The sequence below is a fragment of the Podarcis cretensis genome (assembly GCF_951804945.1).
Source record: "Podarcis cretensis genome assembly, chromosome: 4".
NCBI lineage: Eukaryota > Metazoa > Chordata > Lepidosauria > Squamata > Lacertidae > Podarcis > Podarcis cretensis.
In genome coordinates, this window is record NC_137173.1 from 54,381,965 (window position 1) to 54,405,776 (window position 23,812).

The 23,812-nt window shown below is 48.4% G+C and overlaps 1 protein-coding gene across 2 annotated transcripts in view; it reads right to left on the reverse strand.

Moving 5' to 3' along the window:
- Positions 1-23,812, reverse strand: part of RUNX1 (RUNX family transcription factor 1) — a 186,465-nt gene that overhangs the window by 77,811 nt on the left and 84,842 nt on the right. For both annotated transcript variants that reach the window (XM_079974926.1, XM_079974925.1), the window contains exon 3: positions 7,158-7,426. In XM_079974926.1, the coding sequence (XP_079831052.1) occupies positions 7,158-7,426 (269 nt within the window). The remainder of the gene's footprint in view (positions 1-7,157; positions 7,427-23,812) is intronic.

The following is a 23,812-nucleotide window of genomic DNA, read 5'->3' on the forward strand; positions in this document are numbered from 1 at the left end:
AGGAAGGACAAGTACAAATGACAAAGTATGAATTGGGCTCCCTGAGAAAAAATGTTTTAGCTTAAGGTTGCAATCCTGTGAGGAATTATTACTTATTAGGGCTAATGCTACTGAAACAATTTGAACCTATTTCTGAATAAACATGGTTATAATCATGATATAAAGCTGTATTCCTAGGAACAGTTACTGAACACAGTGAGACATCCCTCAGAATAAGATCCATTTCCCCTCAGTGAGATTTCTTCCCATAATAAGAATAAGAATTATAATGCTAGGATTGTACCCTTATACACTGATTATTTTTTCCTAGTCAAAATACTATCAGATGTTAACAACAATTCAACATTCTAGCAATATTACTTCAGGTGCAATACCTTATTTTTTCCAGCAACAAATTGAATTATAGCTTTACTAAGTCAATAAACCATAGTATTTATTGGAACACATTTTGAAAAAATATTATTTGATCCTATGCATGTCTTTCTAGATATGCATACTACTGGGTGTGTGTTTTGGGTTTTTTTTTAAAAAAAACTTCAAATGCAAGAGGAATACCTTTGGTCATTTTTAAAATAATAATTAAAAACTCCACAGAAAAAGTATATTTTCAACTCTCTGTGTTTACAACATAATGCCGGAAACTCTGGGAAGACGCTAAAGAAAAATATCTGGGCCCAGGATAAAGAGACTGGCAAGTAAAGCTGTAAAAGAGGCACAGAACACAAACATTTACATTATAAAACAGACTAAACAGATAAGTAAGAACTTGTTGACTGGAGATAGCTAGCTGTGCGTGTGTGTTTCTGCTTGACTGTTCAGCTTATAAAAATATGTTCTACATGAGCTAGAAGGAATACAGACAATTCAAAGTTGCAGCACAACTAAATCTTACTGCTTTATCCCACTAATTGGGGGGGGGATATTTTAAGTAAGAATGAGATTATTATCTTATCCTCCATTGTACTCTTCTATTGCAATTTCTCAAACATTAGAAACAGATAGTTTATCATCTTTCTTTTTCACTTAATTTATACAGGCAAAAGCCAACATTAACCATACCCCGAGCTGACCCATCAAATGAGTCCGCTCTATCATTTCTCAGATATCAGCCATCATCTTAAATTTGACAGAAAATCCTAGGTTTCCAAAGGGATTAGGGCAAAGCAACCTAATCTATGGATCAATTAAATCCGACTATTTAGATTAGCCCTGATGAAGTTCAATGCTCTGTCTTTTCTTTTTTTTAAAGCGTTGTAAAGGTGCAATGCAAGAGTTAAGACTTAAGGACAAACCAGTGAACAGAGATTAAACTGCTATCCTAAATATTTTTACTCAGGAGTAAGTCCCACAGAGTTCACAGTGATTTATTTCAACAGCTTTAGTTACATGAAAGTCATACTGAACCCAGCTGAGGCTTATTTCCAGACAAACATATTAAGGATCACAGTCTCCCATGTGGCAATATTCCCATACTTGCTTGGATGTAAGTGTCACTGGAAACAATAGTGTTTACTTCCATGTAAGCACAGTTAAGACTGGGATGTAATTCCAGGTATTCTCATTTGGTAGATTTTGGCCTTTGTGGTGTGCAAGTATGCAGTTACCATCTGCTGTAGTAAATAGCAGAAAGTCCATGGATGGTTTGTTTTAAATAGCAGAACCAGTTAAGTCCTTAACTTTACTAGGACTCTTCTACAAGAAGTGGACTGTTGATCTGCTGTGTCAGAATACTGAAAGGCAAGCTCTTGTGGAAACATGTAAAGAAATAATAATTATTCCCAAAATTATTTAAATAACAACACTCCTCAGTTGTGGGAAATAGTTATACCCACAAGGAGGAGATTATATAAGCAAAATCTAGCAAAATCCAGTCTGTGGTGTTTTTCCCGAGAATTTATTCAGTTATGGATTGGTGTTTTTTATTTCATTTTGAGGGACAGAATAATTTTAAAAAACCACCAATAGTGGTGTATGCAGGATGGGAAGCTGGAAAAGGGAACTGTCAACACTCTGCCCATCTCAGCAGTTTTATATGCAGGAGTCTGGTTTAATTCCTCTTCACCCATCCCATCCCAAGTATTTTCTGGTTTAAAAAAAACCACTCATTTTGGTTGTTTTAGGTTGCAAAGCTCTATGTGTGCATATGTTGAAGGTCTTGAATACAGTGGGATTTACTTCTGAATAGGCAAATATGCATAGGACTGCAACAGTTTGTTACAAAGGGTTACATATTTATTGATAACATAACATAACATAAGTTCCCTTGCTTGCAAAGGTGTGTATGTTCTGGGGCAGGGAAAATCCTGAACAAGAAACGTTTATTTACTCTCTCTTCTTAAATCACACACATTTGCATTGCGTGATTGAATCCTTTCTGTAATATGACATTGTTGTTGTTGTTACTTTTATTGATTTATTATGTTTATGTTTTCCAGAAAGAAAGAAAGAAAGAAAGAAAGAAAGAAAGAAAGAAAGTTAGTTCTCAAAACTGAAGCTGGTTGGAGAATAACACGTTTGGGAACTAATAAGGAAGAAACTGAACCAGTGTGAACAGATCTTTCTCATCCTCCTTGGCTGCTACTTAAGAGACCCGGGCAGGTAATCGGATTTAATATCGTGGCTATTTAAAAGCTCTGCTGGAATTCGAAGGGAGAGAAAAGCACGTACTGGCTGCTGTCAGCCTGCAGGGAAGTGAGAAAAGTGAAGCTTAGCCAGAAAAAAGAAGGGCGGGAGGCTGCGGAAGCCAGCCTGAAGCAGAACTTTGCTTTTTCTGAGATCCCCTTGAACAGGAACAACTTGCGGGACATTAGGATGGGGGGATATAAGGCAGACCACTTTCCCCACTATTTGGCTACCGCGGCCACGTAAATTTTGTAGTGTAGCTAAATTAGGAAAAGAATTAATCGAAATAAGCAAGATCTCTTGGAAGTACACTCAATGAAAACCAATGGCACAAAAAATGAGGGACTCGGGGGCAAGGGCCATTTATTTAGGGAGGGGGTGCAACACTTATTCCAGACCAAACTTAGACGAGAATGGCTTCTGGAGGGCTGTGGGCAGCGATTCGAGGCCAAGCAAATTCAGACGGGTCAAGCAAATTTGGTGAGGGAGTGATAAAATTGACAAGCGTGGCATTCGCTCCGGATTCACTCCAGATTCCTCTTTCACCCTACCCCCTCTGCGCCTTCATCAGTGAAGACGATCCGCCGCCAAGAACCAATGGATCGGGTCTTGATCATAAAGATGAAAGGGAGTGGGCTTTTGGGGGTCGATTCAGAAATGCCCAGCACACTTTCGAAGGCCTGTCCTCCGAGGAAGCGTTGGGTCGTCAACCCGATCCAAGTATTGCGCGCACTTGGTTCCATTAGATTTACTTGCAAGTAAATGTGAAGCCTTGGGGTGAAATCAAGTGTGTGAGAGAGGGAGGGAGACGCCTGCCTTCCAATGAGCGCGTTTGGGTGGCGTCTGCCAAGTGGGAAAACCACCTGCAGGCCTCTCGTACCCAAGGAAGCCTTTCCAGAGAGGAAGCTACTCGCCCCAGGCTCTCTGCTTGCCCTGGGCTAGGAGGGGCGCCTTCACTGGGCTCCCAGAGGCTGAAAACAGGCTAGACAGTGGCCGGGCGGGCGAGAGGAGAGGTGCTTCCAGGGAGCGCTAGGATGGCTCCGCCTGGGATGTTTGGGCGAAGGGGGCAGGCAGACTGAACAAGTGTGAACGCGCCGAGGAGCAGGGCTTGGGTTTGGGCACTCCTCTACTCTATATAAGGGAACCACTGATGTCATGGAGGGCGGGGGGAGACCCCGGGGTCTTCCTCGACTCCGAGTTGGCGAGGGTAAATCTTAACACCCCTTTAAAACTTGCTAAGCCGGTTCTAAAGGGGGGGCGGAGATTTGTTAGGTTGAGCGGGCTACTGAAATCGATCCTACACGTGTCCCCTGGGAAGGAAGTCCTCCTGAATCCAGAAGAGGGGGGTCTAACTCCCTGGGCAGTAGCGAGAGGAGCCTCCGGCTGTTCAGGAGGAGCTGGGCACAAAGTTTTGCCCACGGGAGGGTTCCGTCTCCTGTTTTGAAGCCCAAGGCCCGAAAGCAGCAACCCTCTCTCCGCCTCCCAAAGAAGCAAACCTTCAAAACACAAAGGCTGAACTACTGCAGAGGTCAAAGAACTTATTCTGGAGCAATGGGGGTGGGGGCCGTCATGAGACCTTTTTTTTTTTTTTTTTTTGCAAAGTGAGTGTTCTGTTACTTTCTTTATTTGTTCATGGATGAATGCCACGCGACTGCATCCACACACACGCAAACTCAGCCGTCCTGCTTCCTTTTAAAACTCTGCTGACCAAGAGGCTGACTTGTTCCGTGCGAACAAATGCGAGTTTTACATCCAAAGGACAATATCTGGGGGGATGTTTATATGCAGGGATACTTCCAGCTTTGGCGTTTCTTTAAGTTAGGCCTGAAGTACTAGGATTTATTTATTTATTTATTTATTTATTTATTTATTTTTAAAGCACGCGGACGCTTTTGTTACTGTCACACGTGCATTATACCCCAATAGAGGGGGTCGATTTTAAACGTCTGGAAATCTGCGTGTATCCGTTTTCCGTTTGCTACCATATGCACGTGGACTAAGCTGCCGGCTGCAGCGGGTGCTCTCAAATACGGGATCCAAACACAAAAGAAATCCACGCCAAGCTTGAGTTATGTGTTAATCCCTTTGGGGACACCCGGAGGGGGTGGGAGCGGCCTGAGCGGCTTCAGTTACAAAGCGGCGCTCGCAGGTGCTTCGCCTTCGAGTCCTAAGTTATTTTATAGGGGCGATCTCGCTGACCCCGGCGCAAATCAGGTGCACAGCTTCAGCGGCTGAAGGGATTGCTTCCTTCCGCAGCATGTAGGGGTGTGTGTGTATCCCGCCCCCCAACATATAAACAGACCTTCCACAAAACCCACCAGAGCCTTTCCCTCCTTTTACAGCACTCTTCGTGCAGACCGATCCTATTAATGTTTCCTCGCAAGTCAGTCCCGCAGAATTCAACGAGGCCGCCGCAGCCTTGTCGTAGCGATTTGTGAATGAACTTCAGGGGCCGAAAGGGGAAAACTCTCCTCCCTTTCTTACTCCAACCTGAGCTATACAGAGATGGTGAGAGCTCAGCTATGAAAGGAGAGGGCCTTGCTGCGTTCAGCGCTTTGCTGCGCTCAGCGAAAGACCGTAAATGTGAATGAGGAGGCTTCAATAGCACTCTAGAGGCCGGGTCCTCATCTCGCGTGCGCCTTTATGCCGAGGCTTGCTTCACTCGGCTTTAAGTCAAACTGCCTTTACGCAGAAGTAATCCTAAGGGTACCTAACAGTGTTTACTTCTAAACGAAGCAAGCGGGATTTCTAAAATAACCACTTGTTGAGGTCAGATCTGCGCGTAGATACCGCTGGCTGTGATGGAAGTATGTCTAAGATTGTAATAGATATTAGGTAGTGTGTGTTAGTGTGTGAATTCCTTACTTGTCACCGTGGACAATTCTGCTCCTGTAAATACCTTCTTAGATTTATTCCTGCTCCATTCACCAGCCGGCTACGCTCTAAAATATTCGGAGGGACGCCCTTTGCAAGAGTGTGGGTGAGAGAAAGAGTGTGTAGATTTTTTTTTTAAAATGGTTTGGCTCCCTGTGTTTCTGCTAAAGGGCTTTGGGAATTGGGGTATTAATTCAGTAACTGTTTTTGACTCCCTAGAGGGAGGGAGGAGGAATCCTGAGCGACTGGGAGCAGGTCTAAGCTCAATCTTCCCGTGAAATATTTCCTCCTCTATGATATTTACTTACACGTGTTACTTCTTGTCCTCCTGGCGTGAAGTCCTTTGATCCTTTCTACTTTGCCTGCTTGTGCCTGGCATCCCCAAAGGCGTTTATTGGGAGGAAGCCCCACGGAATTCAATTGAGCATTTCCTTCCAAATACTCTTAGTGTTTTAGGAAGGTCGAGTTTAAGGCTCGGAGGTCGGTCAGTGCTTTCGGGAGGAAGGCGTTAAGTTCTGGGTGATTGTAGGAAGTAAGTAACCTTCTCTCTCATGTGGAAATCTCTATTAGGGGAAGGGTGGGTGGAAAGTAGAGGGAGGTCTATCTACCCCTGGCCAGTTGAGGCCTGCTGGTTTCTGCGGCTCTTGCCAGGTGGCCTTTGGTCTTAAGCGAGGCTTGCACACTTAGGATAACTTATTACTAAAGGCTGATTATCCCTTCTCTGTGAAGTGATTATGAGAATTCACTCCTGTTTACTAAACTTTTAGAGACATGGAGCAGTTTACGGAGATTCCACTTTTGTTTTGGGTTTGTTTGAAAATAAAACAAGCCAGCCTACCCGTCTATTACGGATGGGAAATAAATATCTCCATGGCACCCTAGGTGTTCAGGGTGGCACTTTCAGGGCAATCCTAACCATGCCTATGCAGAAGTAAGTCCTATTGAATTTAGTGAGATGTATTCCCAGGCAAATGTAGGTAGCTGCTACTCGATAGAAGGAAATAAGCTCAGCTGAGCAGAGCGTGGCTTGCTTTTGGTGGAAAATACACAGAACAACGTGCTAAGGCTAAGTCTCCCTTAACTCGGTAACCTTTATTCCTCACTAAAGCTGCTTAGGGTCGCGCTACACAGCAGCGCCCGTGCGCACACTTCCTCCGAAGTAAACTTCAATTATTGTAAGGGGTCTTACTTCCAGGTCAACTTGCACGAGGGGTCGTCGGCATGGCTGCAATCCGACGCCCACTTACTCAGAAATAAGCCCCCTTCCAATTTAGTCAGACTTCCTAACGAGGATCGGACCCGGTTAGACATTTCAGGAGCCTTTTCCGCGCCCACGAAACCGCATCTAAGGATGCAGTCCATATGGCCGTGGGCCGAACTTTGCGGTTTCCGTTTCGAGGCTGCCACCCTTTCCCCAAAGCACACTTCGCTGGAAAAGTCCAGCCTCGCTGCTTTCTGTGGATCTTACTTCCGAGTAAACCCGCACGGGCTTGGGCTGCCCGGCTGCAAGCCGAAACTTTCCCCCCTGCAAGTCCCCTCTGCAAGCCGTGGGCCTTTACTGCCAAGTCAATAGTAATGGGTTGCATTAGACACAAGACTGACAGCTGAGGAACTCTACCCCCTCCCTCGCCGCCTCCCTCTTCTCCCCTTGCCCCTCGTACCTTGAAGGCGATGGGCAGCGTCTTGTTGCACCTCCAGTGGGTCGGCAGGACGGAGCAGAGGAAGTTGGGGCTGTCGGTGCGCACCAGCTCGCCGGCGTGATCGGCCAGGACCTCCACCATGCTGCGGTCCGCGGTCCTCATCTTGCCCGCCAGGGCGCCGCCGCCGCCGCCGCCGCCGTTCTCGTGGCCAACCAGCGGCAGCGCGTCGCTCATCTTGCCCGGGCTCAGCGCGGTCGAGGGCGGCGTGAAGCGGCGGCTCGTGCTGGTATCTACGGGGATACGCATCACAACAAGCCGATTGAGTGAGAAAGCTCCGCACGGGGCTTCGCGCAAAGCGGGGCGGGCGCAGCAACTCTTCGGCCGGAGGCTCTCGGGAGACCCACATAAAAGGAAAGAGCCTTAGGGGTCCCGCAGAGGAGCCAGTCCCGGAGTCAATGCGGATCAACAGTTGGCTACGGCAGGGGGACGCTCGTTCTCCTGGTCCTGCCACACTTAATCCAAGCATCCAGTTGGCAAGCTCTCCTGGAAATGTATTGCGTGTCCCTCTCTTTTAGAAGTAATAACAACAACAAAAAGAAGCAGCAAGAGTCCCTAATAGGTTTGGACAAGCTTTTTTTCTTTTGGCCTTCTCCCCCTCGGGAATGACCAGTGCTATGAAAATTCAAAGGCCCTTCCAAAATCCCACACACGGGGGGGAGGAGGAGGACTGAGCAAAGGCATCCGTTGCAAGCACCGGAGACAGGAGGAGGGAAGGGGCTAGCCAGTCCTTCCAGCAGCGAGTTTCCTGTCCTGTTGGTAGAGCAGGCTGCTCTCTCCCGTCCACCCACACCCCGCTCTGCTCCTTTAGAAACAAAAAAAAGGCCGCTTTAGAATCCGGATTTAAGCCCACCAGTCTCTGCCCGTGGAGAGAGAAAATCGGTTTCAGAACAATTTGAGGGCGGGGAGGGAAGGGGGCGACAAAGGCTTTCACGGACGTGGCCTGAGGTTTCTCAAAGGTCAAGCGGCTATCACAGCATTATATACTGTACTTCATCAAATATTTACAGTCGGCTCTAGAGAGAGTTTAAACACAACAGAAATCCATTAATGTTCTTCTGCAGGAGCTCCGCTTCCCTGGCCCTCTCTTCCCAAAGCGGCCTTGAGAAACCCGGCCTCGGGGGGCTGCCCCGCCGCTCTCCGAAAGGGCCAGGAGAGTCCCGCGGCCGCGGCGCCCTTTCGCAACGCTTTGGCAGGGTCGGCGACGAGGGCGAGGAATGGAAGAAGAAGAAGAAGATCCCGGCAGGTCGGGTGGCCAATAATGTGAAGGAAAGGAGGAGGGAGGGAGTCTATATGAGAGAGAGAGAGAGAGGGAAGGGGGGGGACACCCCTCTGGTTTGGTCGGGGCTGCTGGTTGGCTTGTGGGTTCCCTCTGCGGTTACTGCGTGCAGCAACTTTCGAGCGCGCACTTCTGAAGTCACCCAACAGTCTGTGGCCGCCGGGTGAGTCACGCTGCCAACTTGGGGGGAAAGATCTGAGGCAATCTTCCTCAGATTCAGCCGCCGGGGCCCGGCTGCTCAGCTATGGTTTAACCACAGCAGGTGGAGCTCCGCTTTCGGGACCATCGTTTGCTTTCTCTCCTCCGCACCCTTCGCTCCCTCACGGCCTTCCTCTTTCCCTCCCCTCCTTTCTCGCGCCTCCAACTTCGTTACAACACGCGAGGGGGGCCTGGCCGAGTTTCCGCTTCTGCCCCACCAGAAGGCTAGCAGCACACGCGATTGGCAGTAAGAACAAACACAGGCACGCACGCACACACGCAGGCCGGCGGACGGACGGACGCGCAAGCGGCCTCAGAGTCAAGAGTTAAAAGAAGAAGTAGTAGGAGTCGCTCAGACGAGAGAGCCTGCGCTCCTCCCAAGGTCCACGTTCCCCAAGCGGAAGGAGTCTTCACGTGTTCACCAGACGCCAACGGCGAGCTTTCCCGAGGGCTCCTGCCTAGGGAGGCCAGTCTCTCCAGCTGTGTGTGACCTTCTGTGAGGCGCTGTTTGTTTGCTCATGCTGGTCTCAAAAAGCCTGGTCTGTCTCTCTCTTTCTCTCTCTCTCTCTGCCCCCCCCCCCTCTCCGCGCGCCCTCCTCCTCCTCCTCCTCCCTCTCGCCTTCTGGCTCTATGAATGGAGATTGACTGGAAATGAATTTGCTTTTACAGTAAGAGAGTCCGGAGGAATGCCATTCCCTCAGCTCTTTTGCATAGGGGAGGGCGCCGGCCAATCAGAGCCCTTTCCGGTATTCAGCAGGGCGCGGCTCCAACCCGCGGGCTCCTGGAATTGGCCTGCGCACCGCCGCTGGAAGCTACTGTAAAAAGCCAAAGGGAGGCCCGCGTGTCAATGGGACGCCGCGATTACCGCAGCGCGCGCGCGAGAAAGAACAAGCGAGCAAGCGGCAGACCTCTGGGCGGCGGCTGCGGCGTCTTGCGCGAAGCCTCAGAAAGGCGGGCTGAGGGAGATGCGGAGACAAGAGTCGCGCGGCCCGCTCACGCGCCAAACGTTTCCCTCGTGCGTGGGTGGGTCCCCGCGGGACAATGAAAAGGGCGCGAAAGTAGTTCCCGAGACTCTCAGTCGCCTGGCTGGCTTCGAGAAGGAAGCTCACCCCGCACGGACCCCGAGCACCCGCCCACCCCCACCCCAGCCGGGCTTTTTCAACAGTCAACCCACACGAAGCCTAGGCCAGGTCCCACGCAGTGACTGGGCTAGTAACCCCCCTCAGCACGCGCGGCTGAGGGAAAGGGGACGGGCGGTTTTCGCTTCTTGTGGAAATAAAGCGAGATATATCGCCTTCAGTAAGAGCTGCCGCCTCCCCTTCCAAGTAGTATTATTTTACCCCGATTCAGTATGTGAGCCCCCACAAAATGCAAAGTTCTGGGCAAAGGTTCGCCTGATGAATATTTGCCTATCGCACAGTTGTTTACCAGGATGGGGAAACCTGCCCCCGTTCGGGTGGTTTAACTCCAGTTCCCATCTGCTCCAGCCAGCAGGGCCAAATATATGGGGCAAGGGGAGCTGGAGTCCATTCACATCTGCAGGGCCGCAGGTTCCCCACCTCTCTGTGTGAAAGGCGTGAAGGGCCTGCAAGAAGAAGAAAGGTGGCAGCCCTCCCCTCAAACGAACAGCGCACACTTCCTGCCTCCCTTTGTGCAGAGCGCACCAAAGATTGCTATTTTACACTTTTCCAGACACTCCTGGATTAAGTGCAGAGAGGGATTTTTTTAAAAAAGATCTCACTTCCTTTCTCCTCTGATCTGTTCCTCACATCTCTAGAGATTATGCCCAAATGTCAATATGCAGCACACCACACTGCAGCCCATGTTCTTTCTGAGACTATAAAAAAATGCTTTGAAAAAGTTGGACAGGGCAATCATAGTCACTGAGGCGTTTTATAGATCAGTCACACAGATAGTGGTGTTTTGTCAGACTTTGGCACTGCAGTGGAGGGCCAGCACTGCAGGGGAGAAGTTTTGAATCCATGGCAGTAGAGGGTGGGGAAATGGAGTCCCAGCTCTCCTCATAGAGAGCCAGTATGGTGTAGTGGTTAAGAGTGGTGGACTCGTAATCTGGTGAACCAGGTTGGCGTCTCCACTCCTCCACATGCAGCTCCTGGGTGACCTTGGGCCAGTCACACTTCTTTGAAGTCTCTCAGCCCCACTCACCTCACAGAGTGTTTGTTGTGGGGGAGGAAGGGAAAGGAGAATGTTAGCCGCTTTGAGACTCCTTAGGTAGTGATAAAGCAGGATATCAAATCCAAACTCTTCTTCATACTCCCCCCCCCCACACACTCTTTGTCTACAGGCCTTCACTAAGTTCAATGGAACTTGCTCCCAAGTGAGTTGGGTCAAGGATTGCAGCCTTAGCTATCTCACTTTTTCATTTCTAGAATGTGCTGGAGTGCAGCTCCCTTGGATCATAAATGTGCTCCAGAGTTGAACCCTAGCACAGCACTTGGACTGGCTACCAGCTGTCAGAATGAGAAGCAATAGAGCCCCACTAATAGGAAGCTGAACTCAGATCTGGGAGCCCAGGGGAGCCAAGGCTGACCGGAAAGAATTTGCCAAAGGCAATGAGCCCATTTCTGGAGTTGAGCGGCATGGATCCAGGTCTCTCAATTAGTTGGATCACACGCTTTCAACTGTTGAGTGATGGCATGAGCCTTAAGATGCCAATTTTTATAGAGGAATGCCAATTATTCTTCACTGTGACGGTTCTATATTACATTATGTTCCTGATTCCAGACTCAACAATGCCTCAAATCACCTTCTCTTTGATTTTTTTCTTTTTCTTTTTAAAAAAATCTGGCAGTCCTGCTCAACACAGGCTATAGTAATCAGAACTATACTTTTGATCAGGCCAAATGAATTCATATCTGAGGCAAAAGCACACATGAAAAGATAAATGACATTTCTTTAGCACCCTGGCACTAGGTTATAGAGCAGCAAAGCATTTGGAAGTTTATGCTGAATGGTGGCTGATCTCATAGTGATGTAGTAATTAGTGTGTTGGACTACAGCCTTGGAAGACCAGGGTTCCAATCTCCACTAGGTTACAAACCTTACTGATCTTTTAAGCCAATCCAGGGCTGCCAACTTGAATAAAATATCATGGGGGCCCAGGTGACCCATGCCCCTACATAATTGATCACATGACACATCAATCACATGTGCACACACACCATTTGAATGGGAATGCCCATCAACTTTGTGGGGGCCCAGCCCCCTCAAATATTTTATTGTGGGGGTCAAAGCCCCCAAGCCCCTGGGAACTGGCTCCTATAAGCCAGTCACTGTCCTGCAGCAACACTGGGTTGTTGGGAGGATAAACTGGAGAGCCATATATCAGTTCCTTGGAGGAAATGTAATAAAATAAAAATAACAAAGTGCCATAAATATAAGCTTTTCTGCCATGGTTCTTTATGAAAGTGAGTGTGATGTAGTGGATAGTGCTGGCAGTGGTGTGGCATGGGGGGTGGGGTCAAAAGGGGCAATTGCCCTGGTGCAAAATTGTTAGGGGCGCAAAATTCCAACACCCAGTTATGCCTCAGTACAGCTGCGTGTTTCCATCGCTGGGCCCCGCTGATAACGGCTTCCCCATGAAAACCAGGAAGTGACCTACCCAGACAATGGAACGACTCTTCTTTTGTGTTCTACACACCCTTGGCACACCCTTGAAATTACCTGCAGTTGAATTCCAGGATATGTAACAACTAGCTAGCAGTGGATTTGTATGAACCAGGGCTGGGGAACCCTTGGCCCTCCAGATGTTGTCGGACTGTTGCTCTCCTCATCTGCTGACCCAAGGCTGATGGGAGTTGAAGTCCAACAGCATCTGGAGGGCCAATTTCCCCCACCCCAGACATAAATGAATGGAATTTCATGCATTAGTGAAATCATTCTCTTTGCCACTTGCCACTTACCGGTACATCAATGCTCAGAACATACCTAGGCACACACCACAAGCCCATGTCACTGGGGCTTTCAATCCCTCTCCCCAAATTTCTCTACAGGGAGACAGTTTCTTAAGCTTAAGGGAGAAAACAGAAGGCCCTTCAGAATTAGATGAGGATCTCATCTTTATTGATCAGCTTGGTGTGTTGCTGAAATTGTAACCAAATGCTGCAGCTCAGGAGGGGGAGAGTGCTGTTGTGCTCCTGCCCTGCTTGTAAGCTTCTCATGGGCATCTGCTTGGCCACTATGAGAACAGGATGCTGGACTCGATGGACCTTTGGCCTGATCCAGCAGGGCTCTTCTACAAACTATCCTATTTGTGTGTGTGCCTCATCCCTAGATGCTTGCATTAAGCGGCTGACACATTTCTGAAAATCCTTTTGGCCCCTGCAATTTCTTCTCCGTAACCGAACATTTTACCCCACTGCATGCTATCTTCACTTGTTGACGGGTATCTTGGTCCAACCAGGACTATGATGCTGGTGCTCCTCCTACCCCCTGGCACAAATTAGCTTAACTTACTATAGCATGGGGCACGGGTGGCGCTGTAGGTTAAACCACTGAGCCTCTTGGGCTTGCCAATCAGAAGCTCGGCGGTTCGAATCCCCACGACAGGGTGAGCTCCCGTTGCTTGGTCCCTGCTCCTGCCAACCTAGCAGTTCAAAAGCACGTCAAAGTGCAAGTAGATAAATAGGGACCGCTCTGGTGGGAAGGTGAACGGCGTTTCCGTGTGCTGTTCTGGTTTGCCAGAAGTGACTTAGTCATGCTGGCCATATGACCCGGAAGCTGTATGCCAGCTCCCTTGGCCAATAAAGCGAGATGAGGGCCGCAACCCCAGAGTCGGTCACGACTGGACCTAATGGTCAGGGGTCCCTTTACCTTTACCTTTACCTTTGCTATAGCATGCAGTTGTTTTTCTCTAAAAAAAATGTTTAGGGGTACTCTCATTTTCCTACTCATATTGAAATACTGCCCCTTAATGAGGCCTGCCTTAGATTCACAAAATGTTTAGGGGTATGCGTACCCCTGCGTGCTCCCAGAAAAAAAGCACTGAAAGCATGAAGAGATCAGAATTTTTCCTCCCTTAAGAAGCCTGGGCAGGCCAAATATAGCGGGATGGGGGAAGAGGAGAGAGAGAAAAAGGGAAGATTCCAACTCCTGCTTTTCTCAGATTATCGGGGATCACGGAGGCAAAGCGTGTACGGAGGGAAGAGAGTGGGGAGGAGGAAAGGGGAAACAGTTTCCCAAGAAGGGTAAAAGGCACGTTAAGTTAGCAACGTCCGTTGCACAAATCTGCAACATGGAAGAGAAACCGCAGGGGTCTGGCGCGGGGGCAGGGAGGAGGAGGAGTGGGCCTGGTGCAATCGCAAAGAGGAAGCGGCTTTCTCTTCGAAGCTTGTTGTTTCCTCGGTCGCTGGAGCTGCCCGCAGTTGCATTGCGCAACCGACTCCGGAAACCTCTAGAACCAAAGCAGCCCGCTTTGAGCAGCATCCAAAACCTGGCCGGGGCTCTCTTGCTGCAGGGACGCGGAGCGGACGCTAGAGGGCGCCCAAAGCCCTTGGCCTTCCCCTTGCCGAAGCACTGGAACAAGTGCCGCGGCCCGCAAAGCAGCTTAAGAGAGAGGGAGGGGGCCGGGACAGTCCCACCTGCCGATGTCCCCCGAAGACCCCGTCGCTGCCTTCCCCTGCTTAAACCTACGTGAGCTGAACGGGTGTGCGCCGGCGGCGCGATAAAGCCGGGCAGAAGCCCACTTTGCTCTGTCTCAGCGCTGGGGCAAGCGCGGCTCGCTGCCTCTCGCCCTGCCTTCCGCGCACCAGCCCGGATGGATGCGCCTCCCTCGCTCTCTGCAGCCGTGAAAACAAGCCTGGCGCGCACAAAAGCCCGCTGATTCACCCGGCCGATCAGCACACGAACTCAGCCGGATGATGAGCAGCGTGGCATCTAAATCTCGGGAGGCTCAGCCTTCATTCTCGCCCCAATCCCTCTTCCCATTGACGAATGGTGCGACTTGGAGAGGTTTGAGCACGACTCCTCCGAGCTGTCATCGGGGAGGGATCAGGAGGGCGGGGAGCAGGTTTCAGGTGCGATCATGACCTTTTCTCTATAAGATCCCTTAAACCAGGGAAAGAAAGAAAGAAAGAAAGAAAGAAAGAAAGAAAGAAAGAAAGAAAGAAAGAAAGAAAGAAAGAGACGCCGTCCAATAACAGGGTCTGCATGCGAAAGTGCAAAAGATTTCGGCCCCTTGACAGCAGGCCGTTCACGGCGCACGAGCAGTGAACGTGGTCAACTGCAAGTTTCCACTAGTAATTCTGGACTCTCTGGTGTTCACGGGTTTAAGGGTGCGGAGGGGAGACGTCTTTAGAGGGCCACGTGCGCCCTGCCTTGTCTCCCTTCCAAAGGCGGTGAGCCATCCGTGCTGCGCCTAGGGTGCCTCCTGCTTTTTCTGCTGAGTCGGATCCTGGCCCTCTGCCCCGGAGGCACCGCCGCTGTTCCTTTCCACTGTGCACTTAAGCCCACTTGTTCACGTCACTGGTGAGCCTCCCTAACCCTTCTCCGAATAACTGTCTTGTTCATAACTGATGAATCAAGTTATTCACGTCAAGTTAAACATTACTGTCCGCCCAGGAATGGCAAGTATTTCTACAGAAGCCGACTGGGCCTCGCCCTCCTGGACCAAAGACAACAGGACGCCCGGAGTCCCACGTTCTCTGCGCAAACACGATACCTTTAAAGCGCAGTCGATGCGCACAAAGTTATGGGCACTGTGGAGAGAGACCACCCCCAGCAGCCCTTATCCAAACTCCAGTGCCCAGAATTCATTGAGGGCGAAACTTGCTTCGAATGTGCTTTGCAGTGTGTAGGCAGAGCGCTGCAATCCGCGGTGCCTGACGGTCTACTTTAAGTCAACAGAGGAGTCCATGGGTTGTGCGGACTGGAAGAATAAACTTGGAATCGAGTGCCAAATCGTGCCCAATCATGTCCGGTTTCTTGGAAGAGTACTTTAGGGAGATCAGGAATTCAACCCAATTTTTTTTTAGGTAAAGCGGGCCGTGTGTCTACACGGAGATGGCCCTGGAAGGTAACGTGAGGATGGGCTGTCAGCTACTACAGTTCTTCGTTTATTCGCTGGGGGCAACGTGCATTTTACATCCTGATCCTAAGCATAAGCAGCTCCCTTAGCGTCTGGCTATAATCCTATACACGCTTACCTGGGAGTAAGTCTCATTCAACTCATTGAGGCTTACTTCTGAGTAGGCATGTTTGAGGGGGAGCTGTCAACAATGTCCCAAGCGCTTCAAAGACGTACTCTCAGCTATTATCACTACTCTAATAACCGTAGAGTTATCCTCGTATTTTTGGGGGGTGGGGTGGACGGGCGGGCGGGAGGTGGAGGATGAAAGATTAATGACTCAGGCGACATTTGAGCAGCGGTCTTTCTGGCCTGTTCATCGCCCCCGCCACACACGTCCCATATTGGGAAGTGCCCTCGAATTTACTGGCAACTCATCTTAGGATCCCCGCTCAGCCGCCCCATCAAATCTTAGCTCTGTTTATTTTCGAGAGACATTCCCGTTGATTTAAAGGAGGGTTTTCTTCTGCATTAGGATGCTTAGGACAGCAGCTTTGTTTTTCGTTTTGAAAAAGCCCATTCTGCAGGCACCAGAGCTTCTCCTGCGCGGATAGAGTTCCACGCCATCAGCACCACATCTACCCTCGCAGGGCAAAGTCAAGGCCGCGCAGTCGTCCTTGGAACGAGACCCTCCCGGGCCAATGCCAGCGCAGGGCGCCCCTACGACCCCCCTTTCTTCAAATGCCTCCCCATAAAACCCATACAAGTGGATGGGAAGCGGGCGGGGAAGGAATTGCCTGGCCTCTGGGGGCTTATAGCCTGCGCCCCAGGTCAGGATAGGATCACCCCTTTCCTGGAGAGCCAGTGTGGTGTAGTGGTTAAGACGGTAGTCTCCTAATCTGGGGAACCGGGTTAGCTTCCCCGCTCCTCCACATGCAGCTGCTGGGTGACCTTGGGCCAGTCACACTTCTTTGAAGTCTCTCAGCCCCACTCACCTCACAGAGTGTTTGTTGTGGGGGAGGAAGGGAGAGGAGAATGTTATCCATTTTGAGACTCCTGAAGGGGAGTGAAAGGCGGAATATCAAATCCAAACTCTTCTTCTTCTTCTTCCCACTTGACCTAAAACTGCGGAACAGGAAAGCGGAAGGAACTGGATGGATGGATCGGAGTTCAAATGGGAACTTTGTGGGTCTGAGGCTTTTGGCGCCGCAAGAGCCGAAAGGAGCCGCCAGGGAACTCGGTGCGTCTGGAAGGGAGAATCCTAACACGTGTCTGAGCCCCTTACAACTCCATCCAGTCGCCCGCCCGCAGCTTCTCAAAACCTCTCCGCCCTTTATCATTAGGAGCTGAATTAACGCTTTAAAGCCCGGACGGTCCCCTAAACACCTGGGTCCATCGATCCTGTAGATTTCAAGTAAATTTCCTTCCAATTGATTCCGGGCTTCCTGCCGTAGAAATTAACAAACCACGTCATCACTTGCAACAGCCTTGCGAGGTTAACTCGCTCAAGGCGACCCACTGAGTTTAGGGGGAATGGAAAGCATGCCCCATCCATGCCCCGCACCCAAAGCGAGGGAGACCCTCTGTCTGGGGCGTGCTCCCCGCGCCCCAAGTCCAAAGTTCCAGTTTAACGGCGCCCTATAGATCATGCCGATGGCTTTCCAGGGGATGACACGGAAAGGGCGCACAACTTTCTGGTGGATCCCAAAGCTGCGCAGCCCAGGAAATTTCACGCATCCAAATTGGTTACCTAAACCCTACCCATCCACCCCAAACTCAGAAATGGTACGAACTCTAATACTGGTGGATTTCGGAGCTTCCTTTTCCGTTGATTTTAAGAGAGAATTTAAAACACACACACAAAAAAAAAATCCTTTCTTTTTGCAGACCCGCAAACGGCTTTGTCAAAAGAACCTCGTCGTTTTTGTTTTTGTTTCTGAATGGAGTGGAGACGCATTTCAGTAAAGCAGGTGTGGTATCGATGGCCGTCAAATAAGTCGATCCCAACCGTTTTTGCTTAAAAGTGGCGGCGAGGGTGGAAAGGGGACCCTGAAAGATTTTTTGCGTTGCATTATCCTGACGCTGTTTAACTTCCGCGCAGGTTTGAGATGGCCAAGGATCCGCCGCGCAAGCCGACTCGGGCGACGTCCCGGGCTTAATCGACACGTTCGCGGCCCCTTTCGCTGACGCAGATTGCCAACCCATTTACTTGCAAAGTATCTCTCGCTGATGTCATGAAACTTACACCCAAGTAACGCGGATGGAACACGAGTCGAAAATGATTGCTTTTCCGAATCTGGACTGCAACATTTAAAACCCATATTCATCCTGTTATATATACTGTATAATATAGCATATACACAATAAACATTGGTTTGGTTTATTTTATTTTTTTAAAAAGAAACCCTCTCTTATTTAAACCACAAGCTAATTGGCTTTCTCTTCAAGGATGCTAATTTGCTTTGTTTCCTTACTTGATTTCCCAGTCAAGAACTAAAGGGGGAAAAACAGCAACTCCAAGTGGGAATGTTCATTTAAGTTATAACCATACAGTATTATGATACATGGAGGTGATGGGTTTGCAAAAAACTATGGATCGTGCGGAGTTCGTGCAGAGCGATCCTGTGGAGGTTTACTCGGCCGTAAATGGCTTTAAATTGAAAAGAACTTGAAAGAGTATTTGCCTCCTTTCAGGGTTAATTAACATGATCAGTCCCATCACACACATTGGACGAATGTTCTCCGATTATTTTTTTAACACTTACTGAACTTCGTGTAGAACAAAGAGTCTTGCAGCGCCTTGAAGGCGGATAGATTTATTGTGCCGTAAGCTCTCTAGAGCCTACTTTGCCTAGTCCACGGAATTTCATGCCACAGTAAATCTATTAGTCTTTTAAGGTATCATAAAGAGTATTTTTTGTTGAAAAATACTAAAACAAAAGTTGTCACTTCGGAATAGTGTGCTTGTGGAGTCTAGCCTTTTAAGGCTGTTTTATTTCTTTTTTAAAAATGGTTTGTGACTCACCTAAAAGTTTAGACACGTTCTTAATTTTGTACTTTCTCTTTTCATTCAAGCAGAAAATCCCCGATCTCTAATGTAAAGGACAGGAAGAAAATACTTCGTTTTAGAAATGCTTTTAAAAAGATATTCAGAGATTTTCCTAAACCTTTTGCCCGAAAGACAGTCATGCCGCGCAGAGGAAAATAACGAAGGAGCTTGTCTGAAAGACCCCGGGGTTTCAAGAGAAGAATGAATATCAGTTCCCTGGGATGGGGGGTGGGGTGGGAGGGAGAAACCCCAGAGTAGATCGAATGTGAAGGGCTCTGGCAATTGCGAAGCCGATTTCTAAATTTCCCGTCCACACCGAATTCACAGGCTGTCCTTAGGAATGCTAAGTTAGCTAGGCAGATCCTCAGTCCGAACCTATGCATGTTGACTCAGGAATAGGTCCCAGCGAATGCAATGGGGTTTATCTTCACCTTCTCTTGCTCAAATAAGGCTGCACCCCTATGCACACTTAGCTGGGAGCAAACCCTATTGAAATCAGTGGGATTTCCTTCTGAGTAAACATGGATAGGATAGGCTTCCTGAGAAGCGCGTTCCAGTTGCTTGCATCGGGGTAGGGCGCTGAAGAATGCCGGAATTGCGGGCAGGCGGGTGGGGAGGAAGCCCATCAAGATCCCAATTTCTCAACCAAGGAGTTGACCCCAAAGGCAGGAAGCGGCCTCTTGCACGGTTGTAGACCCCCCCCCCCGATCTTAAGCTCCAGTCACCCAAGTCTAACTCACACAGGTAGACTAGAAATTTACACCCAATAATTCTATCTCAAAACTGTGAAGGAGAAGCGCAGCTATGGAAAAGACCCGCAGCTCTTGCGTTTGGGTTCGCGCGTGGAATCAACCTGCCCTCGCCTTCCATTTTAAAGACGCAAACCACAGAAAGCAGCAGCCCATGGCCGCCAATGGGGACCTTTTCCCTCCGAAAGATCATAGGGGCTGGGAGAGGGGCGTTCTCTATTCCGATCTTGGTGATACAGTGAAGAGATAAGTCGCCTCCATCCCTTCTGTTGTCTGCACAGAAGAACCGCCCTCCTCCAAGCTTCATAATAATAATTATCACAATCACAATAACAACCATAACCTACACACAAGAAAGGTAGGTCTTTGGAACATGGATTCGGAGGTGCAGTTTGGCCCTGACCACATTTGCATGTACATTTCCAGTTGGTTTATGCGCAGAAAGCAGAAGTCATAGAAGTCTGCAGGGAAAAAATGTCAGAAAAGCCACTTCCGGATTGATAGAGGACACGACCTCCCAAAGTAAAACAATGCCTCTGAAGGGCAGCCCTTTTTGCTGTTTTCAATGCAAGAAACTATCACCATCTATCATGAAGATTTGGAGGAGTTGAGTGTTTTCCTTTTCGGAGAGAGGAAGAGCAAATTGCAACTCATTGCCCGAACACTTTGCCTTTGCTGCCGCGGCTCCTTAGCCTCCTACCCGGCTCTCAGTCTCTGTTTTATTACAGCGGAGAAGAAACCACAGCTAAAATCTCCGAGCCATTAAGGAATCTTTCTGTCACAGAAGATTACTCGGATGCAAAGCATCCAGCTTTTAGGTAACAAAGTTAAGGCAAGCCTTTGGAAACATGAGAGACCAACAAATAGGGCATGTGGCAAAGAAAAGTCAAAAAAGGGAACACGATTGTAATGGAAGTCTCTGTTCTGGTCTGCCAATACCACCAAGGGATGTGTTGCACAGAATGGGGTCCTTAATGCCATTAAAATGGCGTGTGGCACTGGGTATACTTTACAGAAGCAGCAAAGTAACTGATCCCTTGAAAATGAGAAGACAAAGGGAGAAAAAGTAAAAGATCCTCTTAGTGACATTTCCCCCTTCTTGGAGGTTTTGAACAGTTGTTCCACTGATGCACGGTTGGGAGGATGTTTCTGGATCATTATCAAGGGCTCCCCAGAAATGCATCAGAGTCCAACCAGTAATGGCTGAGAAGCATTTCTCACCCCTTTGATCCGCAGGGAAACAACAAAGAACCCTCTCAGATTACTGTGGTGCAAGGTTTAGTCCATTCCTCAAAGTGCATGTGCCCTTGATTCTAATCTAGAACATGATGCAGAATCTTCTGCAAGTGCTGGGGCTCTGTGGCAGATGTGCAGCGAAGGCTTTCCCCAATGGCAGAAAAAATTGAAGGCTGCTTTAGGATTTTATTGTTAGGATGGATCAGTTAATCCAACACTTTTACGGCCTGCTCCTAAATCTTTGCCGTTAGATCTTTCTGTTTATGACACTGGGGTAAGAAGATCATGGTGAAGGGGGCACGGTCCCCTTCTGAGGTCCTGCACTATCATAACTATTATGCCATAGTCAGAACACATTACATACAATAATGCATTCCCACTGCAACTGTGGTATTTGAGAGAGGTGAAAGGTACTGAGAGCATATTGCCCATGGGGCCTCAGCAACACAGAGCTACAATTCAGTTTCATATAGTCATAGGGCTGGTGGTTCACACATGAAATCATTTAGCTTTTCACCTCTTCATCACTCAACACTTGGGGCCTGGTTGACAAAACATGTCCATCACTTGATGACTGCAGCATCCACTGAGGTCTGTCTATCATCTATCTATCTATCTATCTATCTATCTATCTATCTATCTATCTATCTATCTATCATCTATCATCTACCTACCTACCTACCTACCTACCTACCTACCTACCTACCAATCCATCCATCCACCCACCCACTCTACATGCACACTCAATGTTCCATACCCCCTCTCACACAATGCATTTCAGTGGAATCACTTCCTGCATACAACCCTAAATGGGATGTGATATACAGGTGTGTGCATCATTCACTTGCAATTTTTTAAAATCAAAACCAGCCCTTTCTTCTCCCACCTGGGCAGATCTTCTCATTCCTGCCACACCCACCCACCCTTTGCATTTCTGACATAAAATTGAGTTTTGTACATTCTGGTTTATGACAGGAAGGAAGGAAGGAAGGAAGGAACCAGCCAACCAACCAACCCCAGGGGCTGGTGTCATGCTGTCTGTTCAAGCCAGAAGTGGGGGATCCACAGCTGAATTCCTTTGGGGAAAAGTGGTTGGATGCTGCCTGATCAAAGTGGGTCAGGCCAAATCAAACATCCCATTCTCTCCCCACCTCTCTCCTCTTTCTCCCTCCCTCTCTCAAACACACACCCCATATTCTCTGACTCTCTCTCATACTCACTCCCATTAATTCACTCTCCCCCCTCCCTCTTTCTCCAGACAAACCTTTCATGTCCTCTTTATGAGGCATAACAGGTACAATCTTAGACTGATCCTTAGAAGGAGCCACGTTTTGCCGAGGCTATTTGAAATATCTTCCCCACAACATCAACTGACTACATCAGAGAAAGGGTACAAAAGCCGTACCAAAATCCACATTAACCACAGTCAACGCCAGTAATGCATCATCGCAGCCACAGTCAAAGCCACAAGTTAATCTCAAACTGTTTCTCTTCCACTTAACATTTCACCTGCAACTGACTATCCAGCCACTCTGCTGCTGCTGCTGGCTCAAATGATGTATCTTTGGCTAGTCATATTTAATAGCCATTTCCCTGTATGGATCAGCTTCATCTGTTTGACAGTAGAGGTGTATATGCAACAGGATTTAGAGGAAGTGTGTGTGTGTGTGTGTGTGTGTGTGTGTGTGAGAGAGAGAGAGAGAATGAATGAATATGAGACATGCCTGGTACTGGGTGAGGCCTGCAGTAAGCTATGGAGGTGCCAGGAGGGAGAGAAGAAAGGGGTAGGAGAAATTGGAATGTGTCGTGAAAGGTTTTCCACAAGTGAACAGTAATTTGAGATCTATGTTAATGGATGAGGGGAAACTGGGAAATGCTATAATGGATGGAGATATTTGGGGCAGCATGCATACACATGGGATGCAGGGAAGGGATATGGAGTGTGTGACACAAAGAGAGGATTAGGAGTTGGAGAGCTACCTATGCCACCCTACGGACTCTGACCACTGTCTCTACCCGCCACTGGATGTGAACCTGATGGATTTTTCCAGACAGTCAACAACCCAACACAGAGAAGAGTTCCCCACCCATATTCCATTACATTTTTTTGTTGTTGTTTCATGGAAGGCTTTTTGAAAGAATTCCTTTTCAGTCATAGAAGGAAGAGAGTATGCATGCTCACAAATAAATATGTTAAATGTAAACACTACTAAGGTGCAATCCACTAAGACCTCCATATATTTCAATTGGCTTACACAAATCTCCCACAGAAAAAAGCTGACACCAGATCTGAGTACAAGCTGTACTTGAGAAACTGCTCTGTAGCACATGGATCCTAAGCATGCCTATATAACAGTTCCATTCATTTCCATGAGTCTTACGTTTAATTAATCTCAATTAGCGATAGAGTACAAGTAATTCCATTCCCTTTTCACTTTTATTTTACCTGTAGTATTTTTCTATTGCTCACATCCCTTTGGATCCCCTACAGAGCCTGTGTTAAAATCAGCCATTTGGAGAAATGGGCTATGAGACACTGGACTATTTAAGAACCATTTCATATAACCAGGGCTAAGATAATGAAAGTTCCACTGTGAGTGTGGAGAAAATGTGACTTTCCATATGTTGGACTACAACTCCCATAATCCTTGACCATTCTGGCTGGGGCTGATGAGAGTTGGAGTCCAACACAGTGGTACCTCAGGTTACAGACGCTTCAGGTTACAGACTCCACTAACCCAGAAATAGTACCTTGGGTTAAGAACAGAACAGAAATTAAGCAGCGGTGGTGCAGTGGCAGCGGGAGGCCCCATTAGCTAAAGTAGTGCTTCAGGTTAAGAACAGTTTCAGGTTAAGAATGGACCTCCAGAATGAATTAAGTTCTTAACCCGAGGTACCACTATATCAGGAGGGGTTCTACTATGTGGTTAGACACTTTAAAATCCAGTGTATGAAAGTCCTTTGGCTGACTGTAGGGGTGTGTATGTGTCATCTGATGTGGGCAGAGAAGGGTTAAACCTCCCCTCACTGTACACTCTGTTTCCAATGAGAATTAGGCCCCATGATTAGTATTACATTATTATT